The 20029-nt window shown below is 31.8% G+C and overlaps 2 protein-coding genes across 5 annotated transcripts in view; both read left to right on the top strand.

Moving 5' to 3' along the window:
• tead1a (TEA domain family member 1a) overlaps positions 1-11819 on the top strand; it is a 56438-nt gene extending 44619 nt beyond the window's left edge. For all 4 annotated transcript variants that reach the window (XM_051099922.1, XM_051099920.1, XM_051099921.1 and 1 more), the window contains 8 exons: positions 1233-1367; positions 1477-1517; positions 1607-1662; positions 1878-2002; positions 4974-5147; positions 7527-7667; positions 9550-9702; positions 9798-11819. In XM_051099922.1, coding sequence (XP_050955879.1) covers positions 1233-1367; positions 1477-1517; positions 1607-1662; positions 1878-2002; positions 4974-5147; positions 7527-7667; positions 9550-9702; positions 9798-9911 — 939 coding nt within the window. In that variant the 3' untranslated portion in view covers positions 9912-11819. The remainder of the gene's footprint in view (positions 1-1232; positions 1368-1476; positions 1518-1606; positions 1663-1877; positions 2003-4973; positions 5148-7526; positions 7668-9549; positions 9703-9797) is intronic.
• Positions 11820-16132: 4313 nt separating this feature from the next.
• rassf10a (Ras association domain family member 10a) lies at positions 16133-19281 on the top strand. Its single transcript, XM_051099919.1, has one exon. The coding sequence runs from the start codon at positions 16255-16257 to the stop codon at positions 17587-17589; it is 1335 nt and encodes a 444-aa protein (XP_050955876.1). The 5' UTR covers positions 16133-16254; the 3' UTR covers positions 17590-19281.
• Positions 19282-20029: the final 748 nt, after the last annotated feature.

Here is a 20029-nt window from a genome sequence, read left to right as displayed (position 1 = left end):
CCTCTTTTTTTTTGTTTGGTTGTTTGTTTTTTATGGTACATTTGCCAAGGTTAGAAACGGGGTGAATAAGATTGGTTGCTCATTTTATTTAGCAGCATGTATAATGATACAAAAGGCTGTTCTTTAAAGGGAACCCCAGCAAGTTTTAAGACTTGTATAACTTAATATAACATAAATTATGTTTCTTACTGAAATTTAGTAAAAAAAAAAAAAAAAACACAAAAGATTTACGTTATTTAAAAAAACCACATAGTTTTATGCATATTTTGGACTATGGGGGGCGCCATTTATTTTGATGACGTAAAACGGTTGCACTCAATGAGCCACTGGGGCTACCTGTTGCTATTTTTACCACAACAAAACTTGGAAAATAAAATACTGATACGATGACCACGGGTACTGAAAGAGCTTACAGGTGGTGATAGATATATAAGCATAGGTTTAAACCAAATGCCGTACCATCAGTTTTTCTCCACGAGGAGTCTAAACCCCTGTGAAATCTCCACTGAGAAACTGGTTGTGGCGTCATGACAAGCGTTGGCATGTTTACATCCTGTCAGGATGGCATCTAGCATTTCTTGTCTCTGCCATTTGTAAGTTATTTCAGTAGCTGTGATCTACTAAAAGCCTCAAAGGCATCAGGGCTGAAGTAAAGAGAACAAAGACACAAGTCTTCAGGAAGTTTAATTCGTCCATAAACATCTTCCCATTCTTTTCTTCTTAACGCTAGGAAAGCAGTGAAGACTTACATCACTTCTCTTGTTGCCCTTCGACTGAAAATTAACACACAACTACTAACTAACAGTGATGTAATAAAGCAAACAACAAATCAAACTAACCGTGCATTCTGGGAGCTCACAAACCTACACTAGTTATGGCAACGTTTGAGGGACATTGCTGCTCGAATGTGTTTGTAGATTGAAAGTAATTCACACCTTGTAGTGTCTGAGAGTATCTGTGTACTTTTTGTATGAAAAGGTATTCGTAAAGTTTAGTTTATTCATTTTTACCACTTTAAATTTTCAGATTCAAAGGTTGATTGCAAAACTATTTTCCCATTTAGAGCAGTTTGGGCCTTATCTGCTCTTTTCTGACAAATTCATTTAAAGAAATGATGAGCCCCCTTGCCTTTGAGCCAGGGTTAGATTTTATTTCATCTAATAAAATAAATGAGGTTTTACAGCAGTAAGAGAGCAAGAGCTAAATCTCCTCTGTGATGTTTGTCGTTGAAGGACCAAACCGTGAAGAATGATGCCATCAACAGGATGGCGGCCATGTCTTCGGCGCAGATCGTCTCGGCCACGGCCATCCACAGTCGGCTGGGGCTCGCCGGACTCCCTCGACCCACTTTGCCTGGGGCGACAGGGGTAAGAGACACCTCAGATCACCTAAAACCTTTCATTAGTGTCCTTTTAAACGACAAGTGAAGGAATATATCCACGCATCTGCAATACATTTGCTTTTTGCTCCTTCTAGATTTGGCAAGTTTCAACGGGGCAGCCTGGTTCCTCACAAGAGTAAGTGTATATAACTTATGTAATGTATATAACTGCACATATTAATCATGGACAAACACCTTGTGATAATCACCTCTCTTGTTCCTCAGTGTGAAGCCATTCGCACAGCAGAGTTACCCCATCCAGACAGCCACAGCCATCGCAGGTATGTGTGTTTATAGTTAACAGATGTCTTTGATACTTTTACGAATGTGTATGCTTACTTAGATTTGGTGTATTTTTAAAAGAATAATTCTGGATCCTGTATTTGCTTGGATGATCCACTTAAAGCTTTGAATCAAAACAGCTGCTTTTTATTAATGGGTTCTTATTGCTTTAATACATTGCTTATGGTTTCAAATGTTGTGTTTGTGTGTGTAGCTTACGAGTCCCCCACACCCCTGGCAGCCGCAGTCCCGGCGTGGCACGGGCGCTCTATCGGCACCTCTAAACTGCGGCTGGTGGAGTTTTCCTCCTTCCTGGAGCATCAGCGGGACCCAGATTCAGTGAGTCAGCACACGTACCAGAACCACTGCAGAGACACAGAGACAGAAAAGCAGCCTTGACCTGTTTTAGCAGCCACAGCGCCGCTGTTATTCCGAAATACGGATTGCTTTTTATAGCTTCACTACTGAAGACCTACACTTTTAAACACAACAAGCACAACAAGTTTCAGCAGCTCCGCATTTTTTTTTTGTTTGATAAACATTCTAAAATAATATGTTATATTTAGAAAAAAAAAAAGTAAAAATAAATATAATATTTGGTATCTAAATAACAAATGTTCTAAAGTATATGGGCCATTCTACAGAATTGGAAAATCTTGAAAAATTAAAAAAGTCCTTTTCCACAAATTGTGCATGTATGCAAATTGTATAATATCCAAGGTACACATTTCTAGTAATTGTGCAGTTAATTTTCAGAAAGTTTTGGAATATTTGTCCTACTCCAAAATTTGTCACTACCGAAACACATATCACTTAATATAGAATTATTTATTTATTTTATTTTTTTTGCTATTTTATTTGAAAAAAAAAAATCAATAATAATTACAATTTTAACAATATTTCAAGTGTGATTTATTAGATTTGTTGAATGCAGTTTTTTCTTTGCAAAATCGATAAAGTTGAAATCAGTATTTCAACTATACTTTGAGTTTTTGAAAGGCGCTATATAAATAAAACATTATTATTATTACTATTCAAAGTTAAGGATTCATTCGTTTGAGTATACCTTAAACCAAACAAATGTTTCGCTCGTGACTGCAAATTTTCGGTAGTGACAGTAATGTTTTGGTAACCCACATACTAAAACGCTACTAAAACTAGAACTGGACGATATGACAAAAAATTTAAATCTTGATTTATTTATTTTATCTTCTTTCTTTCAGAACGCTTAACAGATTCTCGATTTTTTTTTTTATTTTTTTTTTATTTACAATTTTTAACTAGTCAACTTGAAAATGCAACTACAACATGGTTCAAGTAATTTTTCTTTATTAACTCTCTATAAAGAGTGCACCATGCATTAAGTTGTCAAAATGATTTAAATGTTAAACAAATCACTTAAATATCTTTGCAGAAAAGATGCATGAACTGATATTTTATATATTATAGTAAACACCTAAGGTGTGAATACTTGCTTTTTTTTAATTTAAAATGCTTTTTTAAAATGTGTTTTTTGGTTGTGGGACAGCAGTTTGCACCAGTTCTGTAGAATGGCCCATATACACTGCCCTCAAAGTTTGGAAACGCCCTAGAAAAGTGGGGTTTTGGACAATATTGGCATGAATCCTTTTTAATTTGTGATAATTTTGCACTGATAAGGGACAACACAAACTATGAAAACATATTTTATTACATAAACTGTTTATACATAGAAAAAACTTACATTTTAAATTAGGCCTAAATTCATTGTATTCTAAACTTAATTGGCAATCGATTGTTGAAGCTATTAAGGTGTGCTGACCCAAAAATCTTTTAAAAATCTGGGCCAAGTTTAAACCAGTAACCAGGGGCATGTCTGATTTCGACATGTATATATTGGCATTATTATGTAATCAAAATGAAAATTATTATCTCTGGTCTTCAATAATAATATCAAGTTACTTTAATGTATTTACACCAAAAAATGATAAGGATTTATGCTGATATCATCCAAAACCACACTTTGCCAGGGGTGTTTCCAAACTTTTGGAGGGCAGTGTATAAGAAATAATATTATAGTAAATAATACAAAAAATATCCTATTTCATTTATTATTTAATTTATTGCAATTTTACCTAAGCAATAATATTTAAGAATTCTTATTAACAACTTTGATTATGCTAATTACTTTAAATGTAAACGAAAAGATGACTTTTAGTGATATTGCATGATTGTATTTGCATATGCTTGGTGCTGGTAAGAGATTACTGATGATTTTGCCTTTAGCCTTGAATCATCGACCTTGTGTGATGCTTTAGACAAGTGCAAATCTACTGACACCAGCTGCAGGGCAGCTGGCTTTTATTAGAGATGGTCATGATGACCGAGGCCACATCCTGCGTTTTTCCTGATCCACTGATAATAATGGAAATCTACAGAACCTCAAATTTCCACCAGAGTCATTTTCAGCTCAGTTTACATAAAGCAATAAAGCTAAAACACAACTTTTCTGGTAAACTAGAAGAACCCAGAAGTGTAGCTCTGAACAAGCTTTATTATGACCCAGTAGTCATCCAAAAATTAAAAGCATGGACTATTTTAATGACGTCCTTACTACCTTTCCGGGCCTTGAAAATGTCAGTTGTGTTGCTGTCTATGCAAGATCAGAAAGCTCTCAGATTTAATCAAAAATATCTTAATTTGTGTTCTGAAGATGAACAAATGTCTTACGGGTTTGGAACGACACGAGGCTCAAATTAATGACAGAATTTTTAATTTTAAATTGTCTTCAAATCATCAGACCGATGCTGAATGTCCTATTTAAGCACTGATCTGACTACGCTCTAGACAGTGAAGACAAAACAGCATGTGTAGATTAAAAGTGAGACCCGGGAAGAAGTTCTTATGACCTACAGGTTACCGAAATGCCTTGCGTCCGTGTTAAAGCAGACCTGTGTAATCGATCATGTTGGCAGCATCTCTATGAAATGCTTGTCCCTCTGGTCTGGCGTGACAGCGGCTATTAATCTTGCGTTTGTAGCTATACGCAGAACGGGTTGCCTTCTCAATACAGTCGTCCAGTCACACAAACTTTCAGCTTTGGGGAAGAGATTCAGAACGTACCTGAAATGCCTCACAAATGCAATCTGAAATGCTTCATTACTTACACAAACAACATTTGGGAATGGCATTTGAACGCAACTATAAAAAAAGGTCTCCGGGCCTGGTAACAAACATCTTACGCAGTTGTTGTGTAAAATAAGAGTATGTTAGTTAATTTTCTGTAGCCTGTAGTAATGTTGTATTGATCTCATTCCATCTCTTTTCGCAGTACAACAAGCATTTGTTTGTGCACATCGGCCAAACGAATTATTCATACAACGATGCACTCCTGGAAACAGTGGACATACGTCAAATCTATGACAAATTTCCTGAGAAGAAGGGTGGGCTCAAGGAGCTGTTTGGAAAAGGACCTCAGAACGCTTTCTTCCTGGTCAAGTTCTGGGTGAGTCTTTAGCATTGTGACAGTTTGAGCAGGCGACGTCGCGACGTCATGACGTCATGACGTAGCGGTTAGCACATTGACCTGTGGCGCTCATGAAATAGCACAAATAGTTTTAATCATTTTCCAGGCACATTTCCTCCTTTTCCCTGCACTTTTCTCATAGTTTCTGTAATTTACACAGTGGTGTTATTGCATTGTAGTGAGATTTATTTATAAGTAATATGGTGTAAAATTAGCAAATATTAATAATTTATAAATACTTTCAGCAGTTTTGTACACATTTTAGTTTCACTTTTGGGCTCTTTTTAATATAAATACTTTTCATATTAAAAGATAGCATTTTCCTTCTTGAGTAAGGGCACATTTGGCTTTGGCGTTCAGCAAGAAAAATCATAATTTTCATATTGCAAATCACAAACCTAAAAATAGTTATATTTTAAATTTACTACACAATATGAAGAATATTATTCTAAATATAATAAATTTATTATACATATATAAGTAATTTTGTAATTATACTGTAATATTTAAAATCATATTTAATATATTAAGTACTATCTATTATAACATTTAATGTATTTGAATATAACTTTATATATATTAAAATTAGAGGCTTTGTATTTAATATAGTGTTATTGTAAAAAATTAAGTTTATTTAATATTTAATTTTTTTATTTGGGATATTGTAATATTTAAAGTCATCAGAATGTAGAATTTAAAATATAGAATTTTATATATAATAAATGATACACTGCAATATTTACAATCATATTTAATATATTAAGTATTATCTATTTTAATATTTAATATAATATAATTGAACACACATACATACATAATGTGTGTATAACAAGTAATTTTGTAAATGAATATTTAATTTTGCTACTTTATTTATATAATATGCAATATATTAACTGTAATTAATTTTAGATATGTATGTAATTATAAAATGAAGACTGTATTATTTAACATAAAACTTTTAATTTACATTATTTATTTTGTCTCTTCTGGTAGACATGAATGAATTTAATTTAATTTAATTTAAAATCTATTATAAACAATTATTTTTAGGATGGGTTTTATAGGTCTGGGATATTGGTAATTCCTATAATAATTCATAATTAATAAAAAAAGATCAAAGCCAGAATAAAACTTAAAATTGTACAATTTGAGTGTTTCTTGAAGTATGTGCAATTTTAGGTTTATTTAAAAAAATATAATAATAATAATAGTCATATTAATATTAATTATTCATATAATAACAATTGATAATTAAAAATACATTTCTTTACGTATGGGCAATTTTGGATTTATTTTAAAAAATGTATTTTTTACATTACAAAATATAAACTTAAATCATACAACTTTAAATTGTTATATGTATTTTTATATTTATCTTCTGAAATATACTTTAATTTAAGTGTAATCATTTTTTTTTTTTGAATGATGGCTTTTTATACTTTAATAGCTGATTCTCGTATAAGGATAAAACAATAAAATCTATACATAAAAGATATTAAAATATATATATCTATATACATATATATACACACACACACTCATATATCAGCATTCTGTAGGTTTCTGCCACACTGTTGTAGATTTGAGCATCAGCTGTTGAAAACACTGGTCACCTGCATCAGTTTGAATCGAGGCAGCTGAACTGGTTCAACACGTTCCCGCTTGATTAAAGTGCTGCGTTAAAGCCAGCAGTGGCGTGTTTAATCCAGGGCGGTCTGAATGTGAAACACAGCGCGCGCTGTCCTTTAATACTGCTGAATGCCGGATTTGATAGGGAGCCTTTATTTGAACACCTGCCGCTCTGAGCGACAGGTGCAAGCGCGTGAGCGGACCAGACCACCACATCCTGCACATTCAAACACCGCTCTCTGGAGGTTAACACTTATTACACTCTTGCATCAGTTACTAGTTCAGGATGGCGGTTTGTGCTGGCCTTCTTTATCTATTACTAATAGGTTTTTTGATTGTTTATGATCTCTAGCAATAGCCATACTTAATAGCCTTGAAATCTCTGAGATTGTGCTTAAAAATATGTTTTTCAGTTGTCTCTGATGATGTACTTAAGGTTTTAAAATAAACTTGGAAAAGTTTCATTAAATGCATCTTTAAAAACAGTGATTTCAGGTGTTTGTGGCCTTGATGAATATGACAAGAGGCTCTATTCAGAGTTTAAAGTAGCCAACGAGTTTACTGTTGACGTAAAGCACCTTTTATTTATTAGCGTCTGACAAATTACTAATTTATTTGCCCAACTGTATGCAAACCCTGGGGTGGAATTCAACATGTTTGCTTTTGTGTCAGTGTTTTCTCTCCATCTGTGTATTCATTGTGACTGATAAAAATCTGATGTGTCCGCAGGCCGACCTCAACTGTAACATCCTGGAGGATTCTGGGGCATTTTACGGCGTAACCAGTCAGTACGAGAGCTCGGAGAACATGACCATTACCTGCTCCACAAAGGTCTGCTCCTTTGGGAAACAAGTGGTTGAAAAAGTTGAGGTGAGGAGTGAGAAAGAAATAAACATCCAAATGTTGTCATATTGAAAGAAACCCAATTTACTATATGTGTTTTGTTTTGTTATTTTATTACTATTCATTTGTTTAATTTCTGTGTAATTTTATAAAACTTAACTATTTCATTAACTACATGTTTATATTTTATTTTTTCTTTTATTTGTGATATTCTAATATTTAAAAATCATCATAATCTAACATTTAAAATATATGTAATTTTAAACTGTAATATTTACAATAATATATAAGCATTATCTATTATATTTAAAATATCATTTCAATATAATTTTATATAATAAAATTAGCTATGTTGTATTTAATATTCAATATTTAATTCTAAAATATTGTATATGTATATTGTACATTTTTTGGTTTATGATATTGTAATATTTAATCATCGGAATGTATCAAATGAAAATATTTAATAATTTTATGTCATTGTATGTACTGTAGTATTTTAAAGTAATTGTAATATATTAAGAATTATCTGTAATATTTATTATAGTATTTTAATATAATTTTATATAATAGATTTAGAGACTTTGTATGTAATAGTGTTATTGTGAAATAATATTTGCTTTTTTATTAACTTTCACAAAGTTAATTTAATAGTTTTGTTATTTTTTATTTTAAAACCATCAGATTGTAACATTGTAAATATATGTAGTTTTATATGGAATTCATTGTATATATACTGTAATATTATAAATCATATTTCATATATTATCTATTATAATATTTAATAAAATGTATTTTTTATATAATAAAATTAGACTTTGTATTTAATATAGTGTAATTAAGAAATATTTTAAATCTAAATTTTAAAATCAGTGTAACATTTAAAATATGTAATTTGTATATTTTTTATAATTGCATATACTATATCTAAAATCATATATAATATATTAAGTATTATCTATTATAATGTTTAATAAAATATAATACAGTTAGACTGCATATTTAATATAGTGTAATGATGAAATATTGTATAGACATATTGTGAAATAATACTATATTATTTACCTTAATTTTTAAAGTTCATTTAATATTTTAATTTTTGTATTTGTGATATTGTAATATTTAAAATCATCATAATGGAACATTTAAAATATATGTAATTTTATATGTAAAACATTGTATATACTGTAATATTTAAAATCATATTTAATATATATAGTATTATATATTTTATGTAATATAATTGTATATAATAAAATTAGACTTTGTATTTAATAGTGTAATTATGAAATATTGTATTTACTTTTTTTTTAAATAACATTAACATTTTGTTAACTTAATTATTTAAGTTAATTTTTGTATTTGTGATATTGTAATATTTCAAATCAGAGTGTAACATTTTTAAATATATGTATAATATCTATTATAATATGTAAAATAATTTTAATATAATTTTTTATAATAAAATTAAAGACTTTGTGTTTAATATAGCATTGTTGCGAAATAATATTAACTTCCGTTAACTTTGTTCATTTAACATTTTTTTTATTTATGATGTTTTAATATTTAAAATCTTTATTTAAAATTATTTAGCAATATCAATACGTCGATATTTTATTTTTTTTATTTGTGATATCGTAAATTGTCAGAATGTAGCATTTAGAATATATATAATTTTATATGCAATACATTGTATACACTGTAATATTTAAAATTATATTTAATATATTAAGTATTATCTATTATAATATTTAATATAATTTTATATAATTAATTTTTTATTTTATATATTCAATTATGAATAACTACAAACACATTTATTAAATATTTATATATTATAAAATGAAAACAGTATTATTTAATGTTATTTTTTTATTTAAATATTTTATTTTTTGGTCTCTTCTGATAGACGGAGTATGCACGGTTTGAGAACGGCCGTTTTGTCTACAAGATCAACCGGTCTCCAATGTGTGAATACATGATCAACTTCATCCATAAGCTCAAGCACCTGCCTGAGAAGTACATGATGAACAGCGTACTAGAAAACTTCACCATTCTATTGGTAGGTCCTACAATTCCCACATCATCTATAAATGCACAAATGTGGTCTTGTGTAACCGATAGCTAAAAGCATCCATGCCTGCACTGTTCCCGCAGGTGGTGACAAACAGAGAAACTCAAGAGACCCTACTGTGCATAGCCTGCGTGTTCGAGGTCTCCAACAGCGAGCACGGCGCTCAGCATCACATCTACAGACTGGTCAAAGACTGAATCTCCTCCACTCACACGAGTAACACTAAGAGCAGACAGCCAGCGACCTGCTGCCCACAGAGAGAGCGGAAAAAGAAAAAAAAACTCAACAGTGGAGACTTTATATTCACTGAGGCTTCTAGGCTACGCAGCTGACGGACTAAAGCCTAACGGACTAAAAAAAAAAAAAAAAAAAAAGCCTTTGAATGACTCACGACCTCATGTTAAGTGGCTGTGCCTCTGTCAGTCCCACCCAGAAGGCTTTTGTCACATTTCGGGTGAGGTCTGGAACGAATAATTACATTATAATTTGTTTATCGCTTGTGTTTTGGTGTTTGTTTTTCTTTAACCTGTCGTGTGGGTGAAACGGTACCGCTTTGTTACTTTGTTCAGACGTCTGTTTAACTCGGTTGATGTTTTAAACCAACATTAATGTGTTTTTGAAAGAACGTTGCTTATATAAAATCGTATTGTCATAGTACGTGAACGTTTTCTGTTGTTCAACCTTTTATTCTCACTGAACTACATTTCAAAGACTTCGCCCCTGGTATTTTTTGACCTTTAGCCGATTTAACGTTAATGAAAGAACACAAAAAGGTACTGTATTATTTATGTGGAACTACCTGCCTTACAATGCACACGGGCTGTTCCAGTACTCTAAAACACTAAGAAACAGATCCTTTTCTTGACAGAAACTTTAAAAACAACTAAATTCAACTGTTAATTATGTGAATTTTCTTTGCATTGAAAGCTGAAGTATGTTTTCCATTTAAAATCCTCCTTAATGTGAATAAAACCATTTGTAGTTTAATTTTCGCGAAAACTGTAAACATTCCCTCGGTTGTGGTGAGAAAATTCCGCCATTTGTTTCGAATAACCCGCCTAAACATCGACTCGCCCAATGGTGTGAGCAATGACTGCTCTAACGGAAAAATGAGGTGGATTGGCGCTAAAAATGACGTACTTCAGCTTCAAGAGACTATCGCGTTATTTCTTCTCATATCAGGCTACACAAGAAGGGAATTTACATAGCAAAACCACCAAAGCATATCGTGCCTTAGTGTTTATCATCGCAGACTTCATCTAATTGTGAGTAAAAGTAACGTTAGGCTATATAACCTCACATGAAGTATGTATTTTGTACCGCGTTTTTGTCGAGCCAGTCTAAGCGAAGTAGGTCACCTCTTTCTCTCTTGTACACCAAATAAACGCATTCTATCACTTCTGTTCACGCCAAGTGAAAGCTACAGGTGTTGAAAGTGCCTTTTGTGTGTTTTTCCAGCTTAGAAAAATTGTTGACACCAAAAAAAAGTGAGTCAGATTTGGATTTTATCACCATAATGCCTTTGACATTTTAAAAGCGGGGAGAAAATAATTAAATCTAAAACTAGAAAAGTGTTACTGCTCTCTCATTTTGATGAAAGGATAGCCTATTTTAATTTTTAGTCTGAATCAAATGACACATCAGGAATTTCTTATCTGCCGTAAGGAAGCGGTTGCTTATGGTGTCATGTGTATAGGGGAAGGGCGACACGGTTTCATGTGCACGAAGGCATCAAGTGACGTGTGCAACGAGTGACAGTCCAGTGCTTAAAGAGCCGTCATTACTTTGGGTAAAATGACTCCTGAATCTGAATCAAACTGTTGATCTCAGTCTTATTTACCACACAAGAGTGTGTTTTGTTTGTTTTGTCAGCCATATGTTTTACAGAGTCTCTGTTAGTAAAACGAGCATTAAAAGAAACACTAATGTATTTGCCGCAGTTCTTGTTTGTTTTCAGTAAGAGAACATTTTGTCTGGAGAGCACTGAAACGTTGCGTTTGGTAGCTTTTTTTTAATAGGTGGACTCATGTCAATTGTTTTCAGTTGTGTATATTTTCCTTGAGGGGATGAAAATGAAAAAATAAACTTTTAGTGTTTGTACTTCAGATTGTTTTGCTTAGTGTTTCTATTTGTTTGTCCTACACTGTAATTAGCAGCATGTTTGTTTACACACGCGCGTTGTTTTTGAGAAACATATATAGTCAGTGTGAATGACATGTGGCTTGTTTTGATGGAGTCCGCTTTTTTTTTTTTTTTAAACATATGTAATGTTTCTTACAACCACTAGGTGGCAGTACATTGTAAATAATGACTCTATACTACCCTGTTTTTCATGATTAAAATAAAATAGAATACGTATTAAATAAACATAATAATATATTATATAACATGATAAAATGATTATTTATAGTTATACATTTAATTATTATAATTTTATTATATTTATGTTATTATTATTATTTAATTGTTTTTAAAGAAAATTATTAATATTATTATATAATCGCACGTTGTTGTTATTATAAATGATTAATATTAATATTATCATCATTATTATTAGTATATGTCACTAAACATTTGAGTGCTGGACTAGCTAAAGAACAAATAAATATTGATGATATAAACAGCCAATAATATATTTGTCTAAAAATATATTGTTTGACAAAAAATATTATTTGGTCTAAATTAAGTCAAAGTAAAACAGCAAAAAAAATTTAACTAAATGAAATAAAAAAATAATGGTTTTAAATGCTACAAGTGAATTTAGACATCACAATTGATACTGAAAATTCATTCATTTTTAGTTTGCTAAAGTTTACATTTAACAATATATATAATACATATAATATATAATATATAATATATAATATATATATATATATATATACACAAGTTAATATGTATTTTATATATATGGCCAACAATATAATATTATGTCTAACTGAAATTGAAAGTAAAACAAAAAAAAAAAAAATTACAATAATAATTAATTAATAAAAATAAAATAAAATAAAATTTGCATTAATGGTTTTCAATGCCACAAATTACATTAAATTTTAAATTCTAATAATTATTATATCATAAAAATGTAAACACAAAATTACAAACTAAATATAAAAATCTAAATGAAAACACTTACTAAAAAAATACATATTTTATTAGGTTACCTGTCGTTAATCAAAATCAGAGAAAAGAAAAGCTAATAATTACCTCATAAAAATGTCAAATTTAATCAAACTAAAACGGTCTAAAACTAAACCATCAAGATAAAACACCTAAAAAAAACACTTTAAAAAGTTTACATATTTTATTTTAAAAAATACTAAATAAATAAATAACAAGTGAATTTAGGCATCACATTATAATTTACAGTATCAATTTTAAATTTTTCGTACATTTTCAATTTGATAATGATTACATTGTGTGTTTGTGTGTGTAATGACACACACAGATTATATAATAATAATAATAATAATTGTTATTACTATTACTTTTATTATTATTATTATTATTATTATTATTATTATTATTATCAGTAGTACTACAGACATATGTCGACAGGTCTATATTAGCACAGCAGAGCTCTGTATATAATCCTGACAGCATATTTCACCAGAACAGTTGTCTTTTGGCCTCTTTCATCTAGGGATATTACATCCTAAATCCTCAGTGACCGATGGGAAATCTGAACATCCGGTTATGCACAGCTGGACAAAACCAGCGTAGTGATTTACGTTATGGTCACTGACCTTTTTCACACTAATGACAATAAACCTCCCTTTAGTCAACTGCTTTACAGGCTTAGGCCTACAGTAGGGTCTAAATCTCATATTTTATCAAATGTACATTACGTCATGAATAGATGTACTTGCAATTTAAAGAACTAGTAACACCAATAATATTAACAAAGATTATAGGTTATATAATGTTTCATATATTATTTGTTGAACTGTGCTCCCAGGACAAGGGCATTTTTTTTTTTTTAAATATCACGTTAGGCATTTTCTTACTGGGGCAAGTTGTCATTTGTTTTAAACGTTACACATTTATGCATTTTATTAATTACAACAGGGATTCCCAAATGTTTTACTCAAAACATTCAGTGCTCACGGTTCTCTATTGGTTAATGACATGTTTTTATTTAGATTTTTATATTTATTTTGTTTTTAGTTTACATTTTTATTATAATTAGCTTTTCATTCTTTGATGTTAGTTAACGATGTGCAGGTAAACTAATAAAACATACTTTTTTTAGTAAGCGTTTTATTTTAATTTTTTAAAATAATTTATTTTAATTTTATATTTTTATGATATTATTATTAGCTTTTCATTTTTTGATAAACGATGTGCAGGTAAACTAATAAAACACTTTTTAGTAAGCGTTTTATTTTTTATTTTTTAAACCATTTATTTTAATTTTATATTTTTATGATATAAGTATTTGCTTTTCATTCTCAATGTAAATGACATGCAGGTAAACTAATAAAATATGTAAACTTTTTTAGTAAGTGTTTTATTTAGATTTTTAAAATTATTAATTTAAATATTACAATTTTATTATATAATTATTACCTTTTTACTGTTCTGATTCAGGTAAATGAATAAAATGTGTCAACTTTTTTATTGTTTTTTTTATTTTATTTTATTGAGGTGGGGGGTTAAATAATTTATTTTAATATTTAAGATATTTAAGATACTATATTTAATATTTAAGAATTTTAATATCTTTTTTATTCTCAGCATGCAGGTAAACTATGTCAGCTTTTTTGATAAGCGTTTTATTTATTTATTTTTTATTATTATTTATTTTAAATTGAATTAATGTATTATTTTTTTATGATATAATAATTAGCTTTTCATTCTGTGATGCTGCTAATGCATGCAGGTGAACTAAGAAAATATGTCCACATTTAATGTTTCATTTAGATTTTAATACTTATTCAAGTTCACATTTTTATGATATAATTATTAGCTTTTTATTCTCAAATGTTGGTTAATGACATGCAGGTAAAATAATAAAATATGTAATTCTTTATCAAGTGTTTTATTTTGTTATTTTAATTTTATATTTTTATGATATAATTATTCACTTTTTATTCTTGATGTTAATTACATGCAGGTAAACGAATAAAATATGTAAATTTTTTAGTAAGTGTTTTTTTATTATTTATTTTTATTTTACATTTGTACTATAAAATTATTAGCTTTTCATTCTCTGATGTTGCTTAATGTATGCAGGTAAATAAATCAAATATGTCAGCTTTTTAATTAAGTGTTTTATTTTTAGAGTTATATTTATTTTATTTATTTTAATTTTACATTTTTATAAGGTAATTATTTCATTATCTGATGTTGGTTAATTACATGCAGAAAACTAATAAAAGAAGTCATTCTTAGTGTTTTTATTTAGATTTTTATATTCATTTTGTAATTATTTTTTTTTTGTTTACATTTTTATGATAGAATTATTAGCTTTTTATTCTCTGATATTAGTCAATGACATACAGGTAAGCTAATGAAATATGTAATTTTAGTGTGTTTTATTTTGATTTTTTAAATAATGAATTTAAATGTTATGTTTTTTATTATAGAATTTTTAACTTTTCATTATCAATTTAATTATGCAGGTAAAGTAAAATGTGTCTCACCTTTTAAGTGTTTTTATTTTTGTAATTTTTTAAGTTGACATTTTTTATGATATTAGCTTTGCATTCTCTAATGTTGGTTAATGACATCCAGGTGAACTAATAATACGTTCAGTAAGTGTTTTCTTTTGATTGAATGATTGAATTTTATATTTTTATGATATAATTATTAGCTTTCATCCTCAATGTTAATGATACGCAGGTGAACTAATAAAATGTCAACTTTATTTAGATTTTTTTAAATATTCATTGTAATTTTAATTTCAGCCTAACGCATGCAGGTAAATGAATAAAATATGTCAAGTTTTTATTACATGTTTTATTTTAATAGTAATATTTTATTATCTATTTTAATTTGAGATTTTTATAATGTAACTATAAGCTATTTTATCTGAACTGGTTAATCTTGTTGATCACATGCAGGTAAGTAATAAAATGTCAATATTATTTAATGAATACTTTTATTTTTACATTTTTATGACGTAATTATTAGCTTTTTGTCAACTCACAACCTCCAGGGCTTGATGACAATGAATTACAGTATTTGTTAGTCAAAGCAAAGATTTAATATTTTTGTGTTGGGTGTTTAAAAAATGACTGTGATTCATAACAGCGTAAATGGAGTGAAAAGGTGAGCACTAGCCGCTGTATTCACAGCATGTGTTTATGATGATCTGAGCGTATTATTATTTATAATGAGTGAAGTTGGAGTGTAATGTCATGTGAGGTGTGGGCGGTGCCTGAGAGCTCAGAAACACGCTGCTGTAGTTCAGAGACAAACACAACTCTCAGCTCACGGCGACGAGCGAGCGGGACGAGTCACCTCTCTAGTTCAGAAAGTTTTAACGCGTCAATGTGAGAGCGCAAAGCAAAACCGGCTTCGGGGACCTCGATGTGAATGACCATGGAACAAGAGGAGAGCAAAATCTCGGTGTGGGTATGCCGGGAGGAGAAGCTGGTGTCCGGGCTGTCCAGGCGCACCACCTGCGCGGACGTAGTTAAAGTGCTGCTGGAGGACCAGAACTTCCAGAAAGGCGCGATGCTCACCGGACCTCCACAGTCGTACTGCATCGTGGAGAAATGGAGGGGGTTTGAGCGGATTCTGCCGAATAAAACCAAAATCCTCCGGCTGTGGAGCGCCTGGGGCGACGAACAAGAGAACGTACGCTTCGTCCTGGTGAGGAGCGACGCGTCGCTGCCCAACAGCGGACCGAGAAGCGCAGAAGCGCGGGTCGTGCTCAGCAAAGAGAGCCCTTGCACCACCAGAGCCACCATGCAGATTTCACAGGACAAACAGCGGAGGATCGTGCGGAAGGCTTTTAGAAAGTTGGACAAAATAAACAGGAAAAAAGAGGAGGTTTCGAAAGACAAACCATCTGCGGAGAAAATGGAAACGCTCGTGCATCTAATCATCTCGCAGGATCATACTATCCGACAGCAGGTACAGCGAATAAAAGAACTGGATGGTGAAATCGAAAGGTATGAATCAAAAGTTCACTTTGACAGAATGAAAATACACGGCGTGAACTACGTGCAAGACACGTATTTGCTGGACCAAGGCTTGGATACCGACCCCAGCGCGCACCCGGACGCGTCCTATGCGCAGTTCGAGGAATACGCGTCGCGCTGCGACCAAGTCATTCAACTTCAGGAGGAACTAGCCGAGAGGGAAGCTCTAATGGAGATACTTACAGGCGAAATACAAGAAGAGCTCAACCACAGGTGGATGAGACGGCGACAGGAGGAGCTTTCCAGCAAAGACGCGGAGAGCACCGCAGAGGAAACGGTTCTCAAGGTGACTTCGGTCCCTGAGGAGCCGGTCCCAGATGTTCCGGACCTCCTAACAGACAATGAACTCCAATTAGAGGAGGAGAGGATCAAAACACAACTGGATACGAGTTTATACATAGGGCTGCGCTTGAACACCGATCTGGAGACGGTGAAGAGCGACTTGGATATGAGTCAGGAGCTTTTGGACGCGAAGGAAAAGGAGTTGAGGGAATTACTCGAGAAGGTTCACCGATTAGACGAGCTGGAAAGCAAACAGGAGGATGAGAGCAAAGATGACGGAGAATCTGAACTGCCGCCTTCCGTAGACAAAGACAATGTTTGGGTCGAGCAGGCGAGGGGACTGGCAAAAACATGCACCAATGATGATGACTCAGACACCGGGCTGAGTTCAATGCACAGCCAGGATTCAGATAACGCACCTGTTTGCGAGTCACTTGTGTGACGGAACGAGTTAGAAATCGTAATAGGCGGGAATCGTGAAATTCGGCGCGAACTCAGGGAACATTTCGCCTCTGTTGATTTCACGAGTATTCTCTCTTCATAAGAGAAGAATGCATGTAAATTATACCAGTGTAGTGTTATGATCGCCTCACTCTCTAATTGCCTCACTTATACACATGGAGAATAGCTAGTAAGGTGCAGCTTACCAAATTATAACTAATTAACCAATGCATAGACTGAGATGTCCACTGTGTGCTGACTAATGTTGTAATAACAACACTATGTATTTGTTCTACGTAGCCTTATGTTTGAAAGCTAAAATTAGAGTTTTGTGGGTTTTTACTCTGTTTCACGTGTATTAAATTCCACGTCATTCTTTAATGCAGAAGTAAGCCTATGGGCGAGACTTCCGGTTCATTAGCCGCCAGCTACATGTAAATAACGAGAAGACAAGCAGTAAACGGTAAAACTGTTTGCACTACAAACCAGTGTTCATAATTAATACATTAAAATAATATGGTGTGACACACCAATTTGCAATATGAAGCAGCAAAACAAGCTGTTTTGTATAGGTATAAATAGCTGAACCCAGACCCATAAAATTGCCCCGCCCAGTCTTATGGGAAAAATAAGGTGACTATATGTATGGAAAATATATGTGACGCTGGATCACAAAACCAGTCATAAGAGTCAATTTTTTTTAAATTGAGATTTATACACTAACTGAAAGCTGAATAACTATTTGAAAATCTGGAATCAGCCAAAAAAATCTAAATACTGGAGAAATTGCCTTTGAAGTTGTCCAAATGACAAATACTCCAAATGCATATTACTAATCAAAAATGAAGTTCATATATATTTACAGTACAAAACCTACAAAATATCTTCATGTAACATGATCTTAATATCCTAGTGATTTTTGGCATGAAAGAAAAAATTATAATTTGGACCCATACCATGTGTTTTTGGCTATTGCTACAAATATACCTGTGCTTTTTAAGACTGGTTTTGTGGTCCAGGATCACATATATGGGAAAATATTGAAAAATATTACTCGTGGAGCATATTGGCTATTTAAAAATAAAAAGGATGAGCCTTTAAATATGCCCCGCCCACACTTCCTTGTAACAGGAAATATGTCAACATAGAAATAAAAATCTGACCAATGCAGCTGTAGTTAAAATCACAAAAATGAACCATGATTTGCTAGTTAGTTGTTAGGGGGCGGGGCATTTTGACTATATAGAGAATCTGATTGGATAAAAAAAAAACATTCAAAAACATACATTTTTTTAACGCTTAGCATTTAGAATTCCTCAAAGTTAACGCACAAGAACTAAAAACCACAAAACTCTAATTTTGATTAAATGGGGTTGAGAATTATTTATTGTGCAACATTTAGGCAGATGAAATATCTGCATTAAGCAACTATGTGCTAATCACTTCCATGTTCACCAGCTGACTAAATACAGCAGAATGAGCTTTTACTCAAGAAATCAATTTGCATAACCAGGAAACATCCTGACGGTGGGAACTAAAGCTGTGGGAATCAAAAGGTGCGTGCGACGCTCTACTGTTTATTCATGCTTCTGAGGAGCTGATGCATGAATGCCTGTTTGCTCACTGTAAAGAGAAAGACTGAAGCAATTTCAACAAAACTGCTCTAATTAAACTAAATGTACAGTCTGCTAGACATACTGGAATTTGCTGTTATTTCTTCTTACGGTTTTCTTTTAAACACATTGATTTTTTACTCACAAGAGACTGTTTTAGCATTGACTAATCTCACACTAAGTGTTTTTGAATGCTGCTGCGGCATTTCATCTCAATTTGTGGGTAATTTTTTAATTGCATCATTATATAAATTAGAATTAACACCAAAATCAAACTTGCCGTTGCAGTATAAAACAAAGTCGCATACTCACATAAAACAAGCCTAAAACTGTACATTTTGCTCCAGCATGACCTCAGCATCATAACCAGCACAGAGTTTCTTAAGTTAGGGCAGGGCATCCATCCAACGCAATGCAGCAGAGTCACCGAGTTCAGGGATTCTGTGGTGTATGAAGAGGATTTAAGAGTTAAGCCTTAAATGTGATGTTTTAAAACAGGGGAAGAAAAGGAAAAGAAACGTCCTCCCACTTCATTCTCAGTTAGGTTGCGTTTTAAGAGATGAATTATGACATTTGGAAAAGCCCTAATAGTCAGCGCCCACCGATTTTGCCGGTAACTGTATTAATAAAAGAGTGTTTTATGTTCTTTAATCATATAAACATCAAATTAAAGTAGTCTGTTTGTGCTCTACTTGATGATTTATGCTCTTTAACAGAACCGTTTATTTGTTAATAAATAATTAGGCATTTAAAACGAGGCAATCTATCAGAAGTCATTTGAAAGGGAAAATTCTGGGTCTGGTTTTCATGTTGGCAGCAGTGAGTTCT

The sequence above is a fragment of the Labeo rohita genome, chromosome 25 (assembly GCF_022985175.1).
Source record: "Labeo rohita strain BAU-BD-2019 chromosome 25, IGBB_LRoh.1.0, whole genome shotgun sequence".
Lineage (NCBI taxonomy): Eukaryota > Metazoa > Chordata > Actinopteri > Cypriniformes > Cyprinidae > Labeo > Labeo rohita.
This window is presented reverse-complemented; position numbering and strand designations above follow the sequence as displayed.